We start from the raw sequence: 20,506 nt of genomic DNA on the forward strand, positions 1-20,506 counted from the left end.
CAGAACACATTCTCAGACCGTGACACAGAGACCATCAACTGCTCCCCACCAGCACTAGAGGGACAGGACCTAGATTATAAGAACAGCTCCCCAGCCATTTGTCACAGCCCTTGTCTACGGAGAGAGGAGTCCATGGCATCAGGACATGCTTTGCCATTATCACTGGCTGCTGTTTCCAGTCTTCTGTACCTTACAGACAACACGCTGCTGTTCCTTACTGTTTGGATGTTAGGCAAGGCGTATACCCTGGTGCTGCTTTTCGTACAACCCACAGCTCACAGGTGTGACCTTATGTCTGTCTTTCAATGTAAATACATGATATGCCAACTTTTTGTTGTTGTGGAGCACAGAGAAGTAAATGTTGGGAATATGGGTATAGAAGACACGGAAGGGGGAAGGCGGGTAGGGAGGGAAGGAAGGAGGGTTCCATGATCCAGCTTAGAAGACTCAGCCAAGGTGCTGCCAGGGTGCCAGTCGGCTCAGGTCATGATCTCACAGTTCCTGGGTTTGAGCCCCACATCGGGCTCTGTGCTGACAGCTCAGAGCCTGGAGCCTGCTTCCGATTCTGTATGTCCCTCTCTCTCTGCCCCTCCCTTGCCTCTCTCTCTCTCTCTCTCTCTCTCTCTCTCTCTCTCTCTCTCTCTGCCTCTCCCCTGCTCACACTCTCTTTCTCTCAAAAATAAATGTTAAAAATAAAAAAAGAAGACTCAACCGAAACAGTGCTGGAAAAGAACAACATAGGCCAAAACAATAAGTAAAGCTGATGTGGAAAGTTTTGCTCAATGAAAAGCAATGTCAAGGAAAAATGAAAACTAATCCCAAGGTTTACAAAGGCTTAGAAAGAATTACAACCTGTGTCATAGAAAATCTCTTTGGGAATGCGAGCCCTGACTGGTCCATAGAATCCAGGTGCTTGTGGATCAAACACCGATTCAGCCTGAACTCTTTTGTGGGGACACCAAAGAAAAGTTGGTCTCTGTAGGACATGTTGCAACAATCAGCACTTTAAGGAACCAGATGATGCATTGTCCATCGAGGGCCTTACTTAAATGCCATTGGAGTTCAGATAATGCAAAGATAATTCTGGCACGGCAAATGCAACCAACACAGATTTCAATTTTTTGACTTGGTCTCAGGACCAAGGCTCTCGGTGTAGGTCTAATGAGATGCTATCTTGACTGTTGACGTTGTTGGTATCCTGTGATGAATTTATTTTCAACCTTTGCGAAAACTCAAGAGGCCCTTAGGGTGCATGGCTTAGAGAGAACTGCAGCCCGTGTCTGGTCTTAAAATGACCTTTACGGCCAAAAAGCATTGTAAGCAGAGTGAATGAACATCTTGACCTGCTGTGTAGGTGCACGTGGTAGCCTTCTTCTTAGACGTCTGGTAACGAATACCAGGTACTACGTTATGCTAGATGTGAGGAGAATCTTGCGTCATCAAAAGGAGCCCATCAGAGAGTTTACTGGTGTTTCTACAGGAATCATATTACCTATCTCTAGCAAATAACGTGGCTCCCAAGGGCTTAGAAATGCACTTGACTATCCTCCGCCAAGATGATGTCTCAAATAAATTGTGACGGGTGAAAATGTGTGTCTCAGGTGCTGGGAAATGTGGATGCAGGTAGCATTGAGGTTTTCACTAGGGAGAGAAGATACGTCCATTGCTTTTATCCTTAATCATCACGATCTTTTACTCATGGAAATTAAAACATGCCATATGCGGAGGTCAAGTCTAGAAAGACACTGGTGTCCCACTTAGAGGTCTTGCTGTCTTTGGAGTGTTTGACAAGGGAAACTGATGGACTTTCATAAGCTCTGCGAGTTTATCTTGGTTTAAGGCTTCTGACCGTGCACCTCCAAGAACTTTAATAGATAGATTGTATCAGGCTAAAGCTTACTTATCTGGATTTTCAAAATCCTCTGCTCTATTCGTTGAGAACAAAATAAATGTGTTTCTTTACCTTTCAAATGCACACCGAATTTCATCAAAAAGAGTCCAATATCCAACATGAACAGAATACTCTTTTTCCTAGATGCCCTCTGCTGAATAAAAGGTCCACACAGCTAATAGACCCAATTCAGTGAAATCAGATCAATGGAAAAAGAGTAGGAATCCTTACCACCTTTCCTTGCTTTTAGAAAATAAAAATCGGTGACAAAAGTTTCCATGGCACATTCCAATTAAATGGGAATTTTTTCAAAAATTTATTTCAGAAGACTCAAATAAAAGAAACATGAGGTGCTATATTGAATCTAACATGTTTCTGAAACATGCAAGTATTTTTAAAAATCAGATAAAAAGATTTTAAATATATTAATGTTTATAAATGAACAGATAAAAAAGAAAACTCATGCATTAGGATCTACAAATTTGTATTCTTTTTTCTTGATCCCATGAGTAAAATAAAAGTGAGTGTGCACTCAGTTAAGTAGTGAAATTTCTTTTTCTGTATGCCGTGCATATAGTTATATTTACATATAATTATATGTATCTATATATAGCTATATATCTAGTGATATAGATATCCATATATATAGTGTACATTATGCAGTATATACTATGATATATAGTATACTTTCACAGAGTATATATTCTACATTATACTTTTATGAAGGATATACTGGATATAACATATAGTATATAGCATAAATCCTGTGGTATACAATATATGCTATATGAAGTATCTACTATACTGTATATACTGTAGTATTCAATACATACAGTATGTAATATAATATACTGTGATGTGCACTATGTACCATGTAATATACATGCTATGATGTATATTATTTACAATGTATAGCATACCATATATACGGTGGTAAACAGTATACTTTTATATGGCATATACTATATGCAGGATATGGTACCCTGTACATGCTGTGGGTATTACAGTATATTACTTTACAGTCCTCTCTCCCTCCCTAAGCAATTTTTAGGCATTCTCCTTTGTATATTGGCCGAAGGGGATAATATTTACTAGGCTGTAACTATTTTCCAAAAATTTTGTTATGATTATTGAGCCTCCATCAATAACTTCTAATCCCAGTATCGTCACCCATTCTGTAGATGAGGATGATTAGGCCCAGAGAGGCTTCAGAAATTTGCGCAAGATTTCGCAGCTGTAATGAGGGAGAGCCTCAGAGCTTAATGCCTGGAGATGATTTTGACAGCCTCAGACTGAGGGCAGATGTCCTTCCTTTAGCAAAGGCTGCATGCACCAGTTGGCCAGGGTATCGTTTGCATCCTGCACGATGCACGGTCGTGTGTGGACTCGGGACTTTCGGGTAGGACTTCTGGCCAGTGTTCTCGCATGTGAGCATATAGGCAGTGGCTAGAGGCAGCTTTGTCCATGCTGCCGGAACGTTGCTCCATGGAAAACAGAAGTGAGAAGAGCCAGATCTGTGTGTGCACACCCCAACTTGCTCTGGCTTGTCCCTGACGTCTGAACGCTCAGTGTTGTCTACTAGGTGATCTTTTACTGTGCGTGACCTCAAAATTTTCAAAACAAATAAACATTAAGATGAAATATGTTTTACACTTCACTTTGCCAGCCGTAAAAATAGATGGAAGAAATGAGAATATGATATTTTGGGGAGGTTCTTGGTTATAGTAAAAGAATTGGTGGCAAAGATGTTTAAAGTACCATGTTTTCTGGATTTCCCTTTAATTTTGGTGATTCCCTTTCTGCCTGTGCCCATTTATGTAAATAACAAGACAATTCTTGGGCTCAGAGTTGGCCTGGCACACTTAACATCTACAGAAACTCTCAATTTCTTGCACTGTGTTTTACTTCTCCTAAACATGTTAGCTTCACCATATGTAAAGCTGTGATCTTATCACCGTTCTTAGAATTAATGGAATGTTATTTGATATTTACGTGGCTCAGTCTTGGAAAGGTTTTCAAATATTCAACTATTCCTCTTTCAAAAAGACAGCAAACTCGTGGTGCCTTCATTTCACCGTGTCTTCACATTTTGCAACGGCAAGTCCTATTTTTATTTGATTTTTAACACAATTTTAGTTCTTAAAACTTCGGTATGTGTTTGTCCACCTCAGAAGCCACCCTGGTGCAAGAAAGAAAATGCCTACTTTTTGAACAATTGCCTCTAAATCAGGATTTCTCAACCTCAATACTATTGATGTTTGTGCCCTCTACTCATTCATGGCAGTACAGTCCACACATGACAACCAAATATGTCCCCAGACATTGCCAAATGTCCCTGTGTGGACAACACGCCTTGGTTGAGATTTATGGCTCAAGAGTAGCTAAACTTGAAATACTGAAAAAATTTCTTACACCCATTTTTTTCTTACTTTTTTTTTTTATTTTTGAAGATCATTTGATGCATTTTAAAAAATAGTAGAAATGTTATGAAAATGCCAGACCTCTGCCACCAGGAATTATTTTTAAAATAAAAGGAAGAGAAGACTTTAAGGAAAATACAAAATGGTAGCCATGGTTGAATTAAACCACAGTGTGTCCGTTGCTATTTGAGTACTTGGCGTTCATAAACAGGTCTTGGTGAGCTCAATTAAATGGTCCTAATTCCCTGTTTTGTTTGATGGCGAGATTTACTTGTCACATGTTGAAGGGTGTGACCTTTTTTTCCCTCTTTTCTCTTCCTTCTGTCCCCAGTGACCCAAATCAGCCTGTTCCTCAGGACACCAAGTTCATTCATACAAAACCCAATCGCTTTGAGGAAGTGGCCTGGTCCAAGTATAACCCCAAAGACCAGCTCTATCTACATATTGGCCTGAAGCCCAGAGTGAGGGATCACTACCGAGCTACCAAGGTGGCTTTCTGGCTGGAACTGGTTCCCCACCTGCACAACCTGAATGAGATATTCCAGTACGTGTCAACAACCACGAAGGTCCCTCCTCCCGACATGACCTCCTTCCCCTATGGAACCCGGCGGTCTCCCGCCAAGATATGGCCCACGACCAAACGCCCAGCCATCACTCCCGCCAACAACCCCAAACACTCCAAGGACCCTCATAAGACGGGGCCCGAGGACACAACCGTCCTCATCGAAACCAAACGGGATTATTCCACTGAACTGAGCGTCACCATCGCCGTGGGGGCCTCCCTGCTCTTCCTCAACATTCTGGCATTTGCGGCTCTGTACTACAAGAAGGACAAGAGACGCCACGAGACCCACAGGCGCCCCAGTCCCCAGAGGAATACCACAAACGACATCGCTCACATCCAGAACGAAGAGATCATGTCCCTGCAGATGAAGCAGCTGGAACATGACCACGAGTGTGAGTCCCTGCAGGCTCACGACACGCTGAGGCTCACCTGTCCTCCAGACTACACCCTGACGCTGCGCAGGTCTCCAGATGACATCCCACTCATGACACCAAATACCATCACCATGATCCCAAACACACTGACGGGCATGCAGCCTTTGCACACATTCAACACCTTCAGCGGAGGACAAAACAGTACCAATCTCCCCCACGGACACTCGACCACTAGAGTATAGCTTTGCTGTTCCTTTCCGCTACATCTGCTCCTTCCCACTGGAGAGAGGGAGAAAGAGAGAAGCAACGTGTGCCCACGAGGAGTGTGGGTCATCCCACTGACATAAGACAAAAAGAACAGGGCCACCATCGTGTCCCTGTAGACCCATCCCATTGGCATTTCCCAGTACGACAAGATCTACTTCTGACCCTATGAAATGTGAAAAAGTATACATTGCTGTTACAATACTGCTTTAAGATCTCCACCTCTCCAGAGAACGTTTAGTTCGGCTAGGACATCACCGTCTCCAGGACCTGGATGCTTCCCGTGTTAACCATAGAAGCTGACACTTTGGGGACTCAGCCAGGGACACTTAAGAAAAAAAAAATTTTTAATTAACAGTTGAAAAATACAATATGTGCCATACGACGGATGGCTCTACTTAAGGGAAGGACGAGTCTGTGGGATTTTACCCAGTGCATGGAGCTATCATCCAGACAGAAGGAGAAGTAGAATTTTATTATTACAAGAGCCGACTATGCAGTAACATATGTATAGTTCTGTGCAAAGAGGTGTTTCGCCAGCCTGAACTATATTTAAGAAACTTTGTAAAAAAAAAAAAAAAAGAAAAAACAAATGTATATAGCTGTGAGTTTCAACAAAAAGACACACAGAGAAAGGAAAAAAAAACAACCAACAAAAAAAGCTTTTATTGGTGTTTTCAGTTTGAAAGACCTTTTAGCAAGATTGTGCTTTCCATTGTGGTCTGTATGTATATAAATATATATATATACACATTAGTCATTCACCTCTGTTTCCTCCAGGACACAGGAGGATGTTCTTAATTCCTCGTGGTAAGCAAACACGTGGGGTTTTCTAACGCATTTCATTTGTAGGACGATGTGGTGTCACACAGCGGACCCAGACTGTCTGTGTGGTGGGGCTCTTCACCCCCCTTTCTGGGATGCATGCGACAGCATTGTTAGGAGACCGACCGTTGTGTTAGCAAACTTTTATTTTTGTGTGTGTTAGCCTCCATGGAGTTGCACCACCTAGATGGATCCCCCATCCCCAGCGTGGAGTTTATGTAAAGCTTGCTGAATTAGAAACACACACACACAGAGACACTGCAGGAACAAAAAAACAAAATACAAGTCTTGGTCTGTGGTTGTGGTTCTTTGAATACGTTTAGGGAGACCTGCTGCCCACCCCCAGGGGTCCTGCCAAAAAGGAAAGAAAGCTTGCCTTTAGTGGGGGTGGGGCCATGCCCCGCCGGGTAAATACGGCTCAGTGTTCCCCAGCAGCTGCAGAAAGGGCTGTGGGTGCCGGGCTACCTGCTCAGCTTAGCTAATCAGATTGAAGGAGGGCATGTGTGTTTCCTGTTTTTTCTTTAAGCAGTAAGTCCCTTATTTATCAGGAAGCAAGATTTTTTTTTTTTTTATTCTTTACATCGTTTATGGGATAACACATATGCTTGTCTAAAGTACTGTGAGACTTGTGTATCAGTCACTGGTCAATGAATCGTACGGGGAGAGAACAAACCCACGTGAAAGGACAGAACGTGAAAAGCCCTCTGCATGGGTTTTTCTGCAAAGTTAGGGTCGCCTTCGCTGTCAAGATAAGTTACGGAAATTACTCGCCCCACTTAAAATTGGCAAGCTGGGGACTGGACATTTGCCCCCAACACCTCCTCACATTCCCATTGTCCTTTTAATTTTATCTGAAGGAATATTTTGAGTTTCCTACGGTGGAAGGGAAAAGAACAATGGTTACTTTATAGTTTGTCTTTCAAGAGTTATTGCAACATCAGGAAGTAGCAGCCAAAGATGTTTGAAAATCCTGTCTCTGGGCTTGACTATGGTTATTTCAGAAAGCGAGGCTTACAAGTCATTGCTACGTTGGGGATGCTCCACAAGATAAGTCCAGCGTCCTTGCCCCTTGGCACAACGCTCGAGTACTGAACCCCTACACTAAAACAGTAACGATCGATACCAACGTCTTCGAAAACGCCCTTTAGCAAAAGACAGTTCTTACAGGTGCATAGAAGTCCCACGATAAATTCTGTCGTCCATCTGGGTTAAGATTTGACAGTGGGTCTCTGTATATACATATGTGAACTATTATAATCCCCACTTTGCACATGGCCAACCAACAATCCTTTCCTGCAGCTAGACGTGTCACGGGTACAAGTTCTGTCCCCAGTTCATCCTTTTCTAAAGGTATTGTCAGGTCATTTCTGCAAGCTATGTATTACCCCCAGCGGGGTACGGCAAATAGACTCTCCATACAACTACCCGAGAGGTGATGCTTGGCATCAGTGTGGGTCTGGTATGTTTGTAATGTGAATTCCAATATTTGTTTAGTATTTCCAATTGTCTTCTGCTAGCAATATGCACAGTAATGTATCAGGCTTGTGACATTTGGATAAGGAAAAAAAAAAAAGAGTTCTTGTTAAGTGAATAGCTTTTCCAGAGGATATGATCAAAAGAAATTTAATACACGTTAAATGATATCTTATTTCTACATGGAAAGAAGTTATAGAATCTTCATAGAGTTCTATGAGAATAAAATATACTTGCTATCTATAAAAAAGAGAAAAATGAGAAAAAAAATGAGAAAAAGAAAATAAGTTAAAAAAAAAAAAACTTTCCTAGGCTTTTATCCTTGACCTTGACAGGCACGCAGGGTTTAATGGTTTCTTGGGTTATGATTTTGAAATTTTGTTTTTGATTTTGCCTTAAGTAATGATAGAAGATATATATGGCTGGACACATATGTATAAACTTTTCAGCAGCATTTTTAATAATAAAATATCACAGTATTTTCTAATGCTTTGTGCAAATAATTACGCGTCCATCCTTTTTTTGTAGGTGGCCTATGTTATTTACTTTTCCTACCCCTTTGACTGCTGTTTTCATTTTAAAAGCTACGCGGTACATCAGACAAATGGACACACTCAACCTGTAACGGGTCAGCTTCGCACAGTTCCTCCCAGTGCATGATTCTTGGGCGACCCACGGGGGGAGTTCTGCCTGACGTTGGAGAAGGAAGCCCCAGACGGGGATGATGATGTTTCCTGAAGGTTCCTGAATTGGAGCACTTGGATTTATTACTGTTATCACTGCCCGTTCTTATGGTGCTGGGTTTGGCATTGAGTTTGACATAATAATGCCCTCCCGCATCCAAACAGCCTTGTTTGAGTCAATCTTCGGGTGACAGCAAGAAATTGTGAGTAAAACGCAAGAGGCAGAACGTGCCTCCCGGGCCCGTGGAGAGCAAATTGGCCAAGTCCTCACAAGTGCATCTGGCTGTTTCTTATCCTTTTAATTAACATTCAGGAGAGCCCCCAGGCACAGGCACCTGTAATACCCCTCCTTTAAAGTGGAAGAGGTTGAGAGTTGGGAACTTGTGGCCGCCAGGCAGCACAGGTTGGGTTCAAACGAAGGTAGTGTGCTCCAGAGCCCCAACTGCACCAGTAAGGAAGACAGCAGGAATTTCTAATGCAGGTGCACACGTGTCCTCGTGCATTAGCCGATGGTCAGATAAAGAAACCCAGCAAATCCTGTGACTGTTTGCTGCAGTGGAGCACCGAAGGTTATTACATATTGATTGGGGTCATTTGCTAGTATGAGGCAAACGGGAGATAAATATATATGTAATATGTTGCATAATAATAATTTAGTAGTATACTTCCTATTATATTTTATTATAACTACATATTATATGCTTATATGATATAAACTATACATAATATATAATATAGCATATGTAATATATGCATACTGTATAGTATAAAAATATATTTAATAATATATTGCATATTAAGTTGATATAGAAATATTGTATATCCAGAATTTACATCATATATTTTATTTGTAATATAATTATAGTATTTACCTTATATAAAGGAAAATATAAATGTTATTAATATTCACAGTATGACACATTCATTTATATATTATATACAACATATGTTATATTTATATTTAATATATAAATAAAACATAAAATATATAGCATGTATTTATATAAATACATAAAACAAAATATATACCATGTATTATATAATCTGCAATAAATTTTTATGTATTTATATACATATTTTATATGTTGCATATAGGTGTATATTACATGTGTATATATGTGAATGTATAATATTCTCATACATATATGTATATGTAATATATATTTCATGGACATGCCATGTTCACGGATTCAAAATTGAACAAAAATGTTTAAAACCGAATCTTTAGCAAATTTTAGCTAGAGGGAGAGTCACTGTTTTTTTCCACCATGTGTATCTACATTCTTGCGCATCCTAACTGGAAAAATGGTGAGAGCGTATGCATTCATTCATGCACTCATTCACTGACGTGTTCACGCAGCAAACGTTTACCGACCATCTCCCTCCTCACAGGCCGTGTGCCAGGGATGGTGTGTGAAGTGAAAGGAGAGAACAGCAGCAGGCTTTGGAGATGGTACCCAGTGCCAGTGGGAGTGTAGACACAGCACCTTAACCTCACCTGCTAGGAGTGGTGAGCATCCAGCTGGGGATGCGTAGGCTGGAGTCCCCACATTTCCAACAACTTCTCAAGTGCTGGAGAGGCTGCTGGTTCCCAACTGTCCCCAACTATTGAGAATGTTCAGAAGTAGCCGTGACGGTCACGATCAGGGGGCCCTGGGCGCCGTGAAAGCTGTTCCGTGGAAGTATATAGATATATATATACAGAGAGAGAGAGGTCTTTTAGGACTCTACCTTTTCACAAAGCGACTACCCGCATATTTAGAAAATTGTGTTTTCCTCCAGACAAGGGCTTCAGAGACAATGGGGAGGGTGCGTCCTCTTCCACGTTTGGCCAGGGCGGAGAAGCAGCTGGCCAGAATGAACAGGTGGAATGCATTAAAGTCTTCATTCTAGTGTCTGAGGTCAGAGGTTCCTAATAGAAATGGCTTGGGGGCTTCTGGGTATTGAGAAAAATTGCTAGCAGGTTCAGCTGGGAGAAGCTTTGAAAAGCAAATTCATCCAAGTCCCTCGTCTCAGGTCCCGAATGCAGGACCTTGGTATTGAGTGCGTCCGTTGATGTAGGGAGGAAATGGGGAGATACATTTCTGGTACCCCAACGTACACCAGTGGAGATGTCTCTTGAGAAACTGGGAAATCAACTGACGCCCAATTGCAAATATGGGAAGCATTACACAGCGTCAGCGGTAAGATCTGTTGTGCTTTGCTGTGCTTAACAACTATTCTGTAATGTAGCCGGTTGGTTCGGAAATCTATGTCTCCTGTAGGAATTTTGGAAGATAAAAAAAAAGTCATTTCTGTCTTGAGAAAAGTGATAGCTTTAAGTTTTAGAGTTCTTTGCATGTAGACACACGCCCACATACACACACACACACACACACACACACACACACCTGCACACACACATTCAGATGCCTATATGATTTTGTAGAGTGTTCCTTTATTTATTTATTTATTTATTTATTTATTTATTTATTTTTAATTTTTTTTTCAACGTTTATTTTATTTTTGGGACAGAGAGAGACAGAGCATGAACGGGGGAGGGGCAGAGAGAGAGGGAGACACAGAATCGGAAGCAGGCTCCAGGCTCTGAGCCGTCAGCACAGAGCCCGACGCGGGGCTCGAACTCACGGACCGTGAGATCGTGACCTGGCTGAAGTCGGACGCTCAACCGACTGCACCACCCAGGCGCCCCAAGTGTTCCTTTATTTAAAAAAATAATAATTTATCAGCATCACCTATTGTCTTACAATTTTAGGTTCCTTTTGTGTCGTTAATCATTGGGATCTCATTTTACTGAAGCACTATTTTTAAGCACCTGCTATGCCGGCCTCTCACATGAATGGATGGATATAGAACAGGAAACTTGGCCTGTTAAGGTAAGACAACATAAAGGGGACAGAGGAGAGGGAGATGCGACCCGCTGTAAATGTTGACCCTACTGTTATAAAGCCTGCTTTTGAAAGAAGCAGCATTTGAATGAGGAGAAAGCACAGAGAAGAGGCGGGTTCATAGGCAGGTGTGTTGGCCACCTGAACCGTGCAGCCTCAGCTCATGCTTTGTCAAATAGGAGCCACCCACCATCACAATGCCACGAGCCCCGGCGCATTGAGCTGTCCCCATGGGGGTTCCGGGGAGCCCCGCTTCCCAGATGCGCGCAGGGTCAAAGACAACAGTGGTCAGTGGCTGTCTCGGGAGTTCCCTCCTCTGCCCTCAACACCACTGAGACAAGCATCCAGGTAACGGACGCCAGATCCCGGGAGCAGGCAAAGTCCCAACAAACAAAAAGAAAGAAAGAAATTAACAGGACACCTGGTCGCCGTTCACACCTGTTAGCCTCATTTTTATTATGGACCTAAATGCGGCTCATCACAGCAAAACTTTTCACCTTTCTTCCAAATCCCCTTTTAATCACATATAAATGGATCCTACGCACTAACAGGAATAAGGCACAAACTAACAGTTTAAGATGTGCCTCTTGGTTAATGTAGATATTCTACAATGTGGAGAGCCGACGTTTCATATTTAAATTTTTTTTAATGTTTATTTATTTTTGAGAGAGAGAGAAACCGAGTGCAAGCAGGAGGGGCAGAGAGACAGGGAGACACAGAATCCGAAGCAGGATCCAGGCTCTGAGCTGTCGGCAAAGAGCCCCACACGGGGCTCGAACCCAGGAACCGTGAGATCATGACCTGAGCCGAGGTCGGACACAACCGACTGAGCCACCCAGGCGCCCCTGATGTTTTGTATTTTAAATTAATTATCGGGGGTAACTAGGGAAAATAACCATTGACCTCCTGTCTGCACAAAGCATGCAAAAGTATCTGAATGTTGGGTGATCCACGTGTGCTAGGAAAACACTTAATTGTTCCCTTTATCAACAACAACAACAAAAAGCTAGCAGCTGACAGTTATGATCAGAAATGATCTGGAACTTTAAAATGACGCTATCTTTGTTGCTGTTCAGGGCACAAAATTAGAGGAATGATGACCTTCAATCGTAAGCCACGAAAATTAAATCCTACATTTACCTCTATCCTCCTGGGAGCCTTGAACACAGGATTTCTGGGGAAAATAAAGTAGGAAGGAATAGTGTGCACTTTGGAACCAAGATTCCCAGAATGTATGGATTCTCCTCATGGTATTTCCACCAACAAGCCATAAAGTTCCTCATGTTCCATTCTCTCATCTACCGTAATGTGCTTAATTGCTCTGTAACATTGAGAGAAATGTTGGAGAGACATAAGGCAATATTCCTATGAATAAACATCAGAAATCTGACTTTCATTATATGAGCCCACAATATAATTATCATAAGCAAATATCACAGTGGTTCCCTTAACAGTGCATGGTCTGAGCGCATGCTAGTTTTACTCATTAGAGATGGCAGGCTCTTTGCTAAATGTCCACACAGTTGGATGCTGTAGCCATTATCTTGAATTCACCATCATGGGGGATAGCAGTTTGATTTCATCCGTATTTTGCTATTATTATTTCCTTTCTTACTAGAGAAGTAGACCATGCATGCGCGCGTGTGTGTGTGTGTGCGCGCGCACGCGTGCGTCCTGTCCCACGATGCTCTACCTCGGCTGTGGGGTGCTGAAGCACTTTACTAAGAATAGCGTCGCGGGGACGCCTGGGGGGGCTCAGTCAGTTAAGCATTTGACTTCGGCTCAGGTCATGATCTCAATGGTTTGTGAGTTCGAGCCCCGCGTCGGGCTCTGTGCTGACAGCTCAGACCCTGGAGCCTGCTTCGGAATCTGTCTCTCTCTCTCTCTCTCTCTCTCTCTCTCTCTCTCTCTCTCTTCCTCTCCTGCTCACATTCTGCCTCTCAAAAATGAATAAACATTCCCAAAAAAAGGTTTTTTAAGAGAAATATCCTTGTGAACTCAGATGAACAACGAAGAGGGAAAATTAGAAATAAGTGAATAAAAGTGGGACTGTGTCCCTTTGATTGAAGTCACACTCGTTCCTTTCAACCTCTTATGGGGATTTTTCTTGCTAACTATTTTACTTCCACAAAACCCACACCTATGTCTTGATTCTGTCACATCCTTTTCCTGCATCCCAAACACATGCTATTTGGAACAGCATCCTCCTTTGTACTTTGTTTTGAACCGTAATACCAAAATCACCTCGGAAGTGAGTTTCCTAAGAGGTGTGCTCGTAAATTGGTCATGAACCCTATTCTGTTTTATCCTAAATTTTTACAGAGTGTTCCATAATGCCCATGGGACATCAAAAGGAGCGGGAACTAAGGTAGTTCTTGCCCTGCCCCTTGTTCTTTACGGTAACAAGTCCGGTGTGGACCAGTGAGGCATCTTCCGGCTAGACGAAGCCTATTGGAGAGGCCCGTTTAACTGACTGGAACAGGCATGTGTCAACCACACTCTGTAAACAACTGCGTCAGAGAGAAAGCGGAACGTAGTTTGTGATGGGAACAAACATCTCTTAGATTTTAATGGGGAAAAAAATCACGTGTTTGTTGCTAGTCTGTTGCAAACAAAATCTAGTATTGAGTCTCAGTTCTTGAAATAATATGACATGATGCTTTCGCTATAAACTATGGTTATGCAGAATGTCTCTTTTTATTGTGCATCCTTTTAGTCTAAAACCAGATGCTAGCCTGTCCCTTTGGTACGGAAGGTAGAGACAGTATGATCTTTAATGTGCCAAGAGGCGCGGAGGGAGAAAAAAAATATGCCTTCAGCTTCTCATTGACCCCTTATTTAGGAGTGAGCTACAGGTGCCAAATACAAACATAAGGGCCGTATTTGCTATGTTTCTTGGTTGCAACGGATGATGATAGTAACTTTGGTCCCACTGGACTTTTTAAAGGTGCGTGTCCAGAAAAATAATGATAGTGTTAAAATAATGATAGTGTGAAAACCCTATCTGTAAGTGCTTTCTTACAGAATTGTAAAAAGGGGCAACAATTGAGGGCATTTTTTTTTTTTTAATCAATGTTTGGTCACAAGAGATACATCAATAGGTGAAATACGAACCCCTCTTCCTTTTTCAACAAGGGAGATAAATCTACGCCGAGCCTCTAGGGAAAGGGAAAGAGTTGGATCTTTGTGCTAAGGACGCTTGTTAGCTTGCAAAGCATGTGTTTAAATACGAGCGAAACACCCCAGCACCTGTGGGTCAGAGTCAGGTGACCTGGCATTTTTTCCTGCACTGGCCAAAGGAAGGTCAAGTGACCTCACACAAGCCACTTAATTTGTGTGCATTTTGACCTGCCAACGAGGGACCGTGTTGGTTAGACCTGCTTCCTCCCCCCACCGCCCCTGCATCCAGTTGAAGATAAAACAAAATGACACATTTGAGAATTTGTTATAAACTCCTATAAATCTCAAAGGGTCCTGGGTAATCTGATTCTTTCTAAACAATATTTGAAGAAAGTGGTCACTCTATCTTGCTGACTTCTAGGAACTGTGCTTATCAATGTGGACTCACTTTTTTTTTTTTTTTATTGTTCTCTGTTCATTTGGCATGAAAAGTAGAAGGCTGTGCCGTTTATCTCATGTATGGGGAACACTCCACTTGGCAGACCTGAGCACACAGAGTAAGGGAAAAGAGACTGTGATAAAGTTTAGAAAATCATACTGAGGTATACATTTTTTTAATGTTTATTAATTTTTGAGAGAGACAGAACATGCGCAGGGGACGGGCAAAGAGGGGGGAGACACAGAAGCTGAAGCAGGCTCCAGGTTCCAAGCGGTCAGCACAGAGCCAGCGCGGGGCTTGAACCCATGAACCGTGAGATCATGACCTGAGCCAAAGTCGGATGCTTAACTGACTGAGCCACCCAGGTGCCCCGATCAGTAGCAAGTGTTACTTGCTTATTCATGTGTGCTTATATAAGTATATATGTGTGTGTATATGTGTGTGTGTGTGTGTGTGCTTAGTATATACTATAATACTGGCTATTAAATATATATTATACATAATTATATATAATTTTATTTATCATATATATATATATATATATATATATACAATCATATGCAGTAAAACCTTGGATTGCAAGTAACTCATTCTGTCAGTGTTCCGCAAGATAAGCAAACCTTTCTAATAAGTTTTAACTTGATGAATGAGTGCTTTGGATTACAAGCATGTTTCCAGATTAGTTATGCTTGCAAACCAAGGTTTTTACTGTATATAATTTTATTAGGCTATATATATTGCAAATATATAATTATATAGATATACATAATTATGGCTATATTACATATATACACACCATATAAAAATAATGACACATATATAGTATATAACATGTATGTACCATAATATATACTATGAGACATATGATATTGTATACATACAGTATATATTATGTATGCTATATATAGTGACATAGTATATAGTGTATAATATATACTGTATATATTACATATGCCCATATATGCATTCTATATATACACACTCATAACTTATTTTTGGTGGGGAGAAGAAAGGCCTGCACAACATACAAACTTTTCTTTTGAAATGTAAAAATTGTATATTTTTTTCTGATTTACTCCTGTAAACGTTACATATGGTTTTTGAACATGAATCTTTACTTTTGTTTAACTATTTGAATGATCTTTAGGTAAGCACAATGTTTATCCTTTATTTGAAAGTAATCTAAGCCTACAGTAATACGATTAAAGGAGATTCTTGGGGCACCTGGGTGGCTCATCCAGTTAAGCAACTGGACTCTTGATTTCCCCTCAGGTCATGATCTCACGGTTCATGAGATTGAGCCCCAAGTTGGGCTCTGTGCCGATAGCGTGGAGCCCGCTTGGGTTCTCTCTACTCTCTGCCGCTCCGCTCCTTACACTTTATCTCTCTCAAAATAAATAAATACACTTACAAAAAAGAAGAAGATTCTTGGGACACGTGGTGAGTGTGTTAACATGAGCATTGGGTTGGACAACAGTGGTCTAGATCATGGCCTTACACCTCCATCAAAGACAAGAACAAACACTGTGTTGGGTATGCGTAGACATCCAACATAACAAGTCTCTTGTTTTCATGTTCTTATGCCAGCAACATAAAAGCCAGTACTTGCAAGTTGAAGAAGGTTATAGGATCGAGGGTCCGTTTTCCCCCAGTTCACTTGTAGGACAACCAAAGATTAGCTATGCTTCGTGCTTTAGAAAATATTTTTACCAGCTAAGGATGTATGTGCATGCACACACACACACACACACACACACACACACTATTATCTACGGTTAAAAAGATGTGTGTGTTTGTATATTCTGTCAAACTCAAGACCATAAGAACAGGCAGTGATAACAGTAATAAATCCAAGTGCTCCAATTCAGGAACCTTCAGGAAACATCAGACATAAATGGACACACTCAACCTGTAATGGGTCAGCTTTGCACAGTTTCTCCCAGTGCATGATTCTCGGGTGACCCACGGCGGGGAGTTCTGCCTGAAGTTGGAGAAGGAAGCCCCAGACGGTGATGATGTGAATGGAGTTCAGAGTCACTGTCTAATTGTCTGGTACTGACACCAAACCCTTATAAATAAGTATATGTTATGGGTTGATAAGTATAAATAATATACATGTGTGAATCTTACCATATGTGTACCTATATTACATATATACGTGTGAATGTATACATACATGTTTTACCAAGCCATTAACAGTTCTTGCTATGCATTTGGATCAGACAGTTTTGAAAACGTGTCAATACAAGACAATACAAGACAAGTGACTCTGAACTCCATTCACGTCTTCTGTCACGTGAGAGAGAGAGGATTTTGTGACAAGGGAGATAACTTATACTGATACCTTTCCCTTTCCCCTCCCACACCTGGGGCAAATCACTTAAACTTTGTAGGTCTCTTCCCCGTTTGATTTTAGGGTCATACTACACACAATGTCATATACATGATACAAATATTACAGTTATACTTATCTGTTCCTGTTTTCATACTGCGTGTATATGTCCCACGATAATGAACAAGGTGTTTTCACAGAGGAAAAACACAAATGCAGGGCATGCACTAAAGCCACCGGAGTGACCCAGTAGGTGGCATTATCCGCTCTGTGTCAGAAGAGAAGGACACTGGATGGCTTGGCACTGGGACCAGGTTCACAACCTACGAACTTGGAGCCAGGTGACCAGGCTTCCCATCAGCCCCTCCCAAAGCTCCTTTAAGGGTCTCATCACCGTCCCGCACAGTGAGCCTGTCTTGTGATGGTGGAGCTCAAATGCTCCAAAATATTACACTGGGAATTTGTAGCATCTTACTTCGGAGAAATTTCATACACTGCTTTCACACAAATTGGGGAATTTACCGTATTCATCACTTGTAAAATTGGTTCTAGGAAAATGTGATTATTTCAAAATGACAAGAAGAGAATTGTATAAGACCCTCGATTGGGACAAATGGGGTTTGCATCATAAGTAAGGTCATGATCCGTAAAAGCTCCACTGCCATTTTTCCCTGGAAATTTCACTCGGAAATTCTGTTTTACCATGAAATTTATTTCATGGCCCCACTAAAATAATTCTGTACTGTGTTAGAATATATTCACACTGGTGATCCTTTATGAGACGTTCTGATTTTTACAGCTCAGGAGACCCAACATTCTGAAGCATTAAATCGTTTGTACCAAAAGCCCTTTCTTAAAATGGGTCTATGCAACGGATATTTATTTAGCGGTGTTTATGTGCCTGGTTTCCTGCTAGCTTCCGGGACAGACCCAGTTTCAGAGAGAAGAGCTGACCTGTTAGCTCACAAAGGAACCAGTAGGAACAAGGAGAAAGCACCCCACTTTCACAGCGAGGTGTTTTGGATTGTACAGGACGTGATGATGAAATACAGCAGGTGTATGGGGGGCGTCCTCGGACAGGCAACTGCCCAGGAACAAGTGACCGTCTGGTGAGAAGTGAATCCTGAAGGATGGAAGGAAGCCGATCTTTAGGGCCAGGGAGGATGAAGATATCTAGACAGAAGGCGACTCAGTAGGAGGTGAGGACCTTTACAAGAACAGTAGAAGTCCTGAGTCAATGGGATGGGAAAGGAGACCGTGGGTGAAAAAGGTGACCTCGTGACTGTGCACAGAAGCCCAGTGTGTGACCGTGTAGTCCTGGGGAGAGATTGATGGATTCTGGTAAACTTGCTGAGAAGCTGCTGGTCTACGCAGTGTAGCGACAGGGGCCGCCCGCGTGTCTACACAGCTCAGCAAAGCTCCGCACAGGCCAGGAGCTGCCTTGGGGGGGAGCGGGGAGGCGTGTGCCCAGGTGTAGGCAAGGCGAACCCCTGGTTGGGGACAGTAACAAGGGCTCCTCAAACACGGGTCTGGGTGTATCCCCTCCTCTTCACCTGTTTAGAAGAACATGGCAGGATTGTCATTAATTCTCTATGTGTTTGATAGAATTCACCAGCAAAGTCATCTAATCTCGAGCTTTTCTGTATTGGGAGGTTGTTCGTTCCTGAGTCCATCTCTTTACCAGACTTTGGTCTGTTCCCATTTTCTCCTTCTTCAGGATGCAAGCTTGCTAGATTGTGTGCTTCTAGGAACTCAGTTATCAATTTCTTGTAGGTGATCCGACCCTTTCGCAGATAGTTATTCAGTTGTAGATTATGATCCTGTTGATGTCTGTGGCACCTTTTTAATATCTCTTTTTTATTTCTTATTTTTTTAAAAACAACTCTTCGTCTCATTGGTTTTTTTTTTTCTGTTCTCTATTTCACTTATTTCTGCTGAATTCTTCATTATTCCCTCCTTCTGCAAACTTTGGCCTCAGTCTGTTCTTGTTTTTCTTGTTCCTTGGAGGGTGAAGTTCGTTTGTTGATGGGAGACCTTTCCTCTTCTTTAATGCAGCCACTTCTGCTGTATTTTCATCTTCAGATGTCTCAAGATAGTTTCTAATTTCCCTCCTAATTTCTTCTTCGACCCATTGGTTGCTTAAAAGTAGTGTTGTTTAGGGACGCCTGAGTGGCTCAGTCGGTTAAGCGTCTGACTCTTGATTTCAGCTCAGATCATGATCTCACCGTTCGTGAGTTCGAGCCCCCCATCAGTCTCTGTGCTGACAGTGCGGGCCCTGCTTGGGATTCTCTCCTTCTCCCTCTCTCTCTGCCCCTCCCACATCTGTCTCTCTCTCAAAAATAAGTAAAATCTTAAAAAGAAAAAAGTGGTGTTGTTTAATTTCTACCTATTGGTGAAAAGCTACCTAGATTTTTTTAAAAATCACAACTCTATTGAGGTATAATCCAGAAAACATTAAAGTCCACACTTTTCAATATTTCACATATGTTCGTGTGTTCGCAGTCATCATTACATTTAATTCCGTAATGCTCTTATCACCCCAAAGAAAACTGCAAACCATTAGCAGTCACCCCTGTCCACACCCTGTCCTCAGCCCCTGGAAATCACTAACCTCCTTGCTGTCTCTATAGATTTGCTTATTTTAGACCTTTCTTACTAATGGGATCATCCAACAGGTGGCCTTTTGTGTCTGATTTCTTTCACTTAGCGTAACACGATCAAGGTCCATCCATTTTTTCCCATGTATCAGTGCTTAATTCCTTTTTATTACTGAATAATATTCTATCATATAGCTATTCCACATTTGGTGTGTGCATTCACTGGTTGATGGACGTTGAAGTTTTTTTTTTTTTCCTCTGTGTAATTATCATGAACATTTATGGGCCACTTTTTGTGTGGATGTATGTTTTCATTTCTCCTACATATATAGCCTGGAGAAGGAATGCTGGGTCATGGGCAACTCCGCATTTAATATTTGGGGTGACTGCTGAATTGTTTCCTAAAGCCAGCTCCCTCATTTAACAGTCCCACCAGGAGGGTATGGGAGCTCCAAACTCTATATCCTCATGAGTACTTAACAACATTTTTTTTTTAATTTTAGCCACTCTGTGATGTGGTATCTCACTGAGATTTTGATTTGCATTTCTCTAATGACTAATGTGTTGAACATCTTTTTATGTGCTTGGTAGCCATTTCTACCTCTTCTTTGGTGAAAAGTCTATTCGAATCCTAT

General features: G+C 41.7%; 1 protein-coding gene across 5 annotated transcripts in view; it reads left to right on the top strand.

Moving 5' to 3' along the window:
- The window catches only part of NLGN4X (neuroligin 4 X-linked), a 334,832-nt gene extending 326,517 nt beyond the window's left edge, over positions 1-8,315 (top strand). For all 5 annotated transcript variants that reach the window (XM_040460135.1, XM_040460138.1, XM_040460140.1 and 2 more), the window contains one exon: positions 4,643-8,315. In XM_040460135.1, coding sequence (XP_040316069.1) covers positions 4,643-5,492 — 850 coding nt within the window. In that variant the 3' untranslated portion in view covers positions 5,493-8,315. The remainder of the gene's footprint in view (positions 1-4,642) is intronic.
- The last annotated feature ends 12,191 nt before the right edge of the window (positions 8,316-20,506 follow it).

This window comes from Herpailurus yagouaroundi, unplaced genomic scaffold, assembly GCF_014898765.1.
Source record: "Herpailurus yagouaroundi ecotype Mexico unplaced genomic scaffold, PumYag 248, whole genome shotgun sequence".
NCBI lineage: Eukaryota > Metazoa > Chordata > Mammalia > Carnivora > Felidae > Herpailurus > Herpailurus yagouaroundi.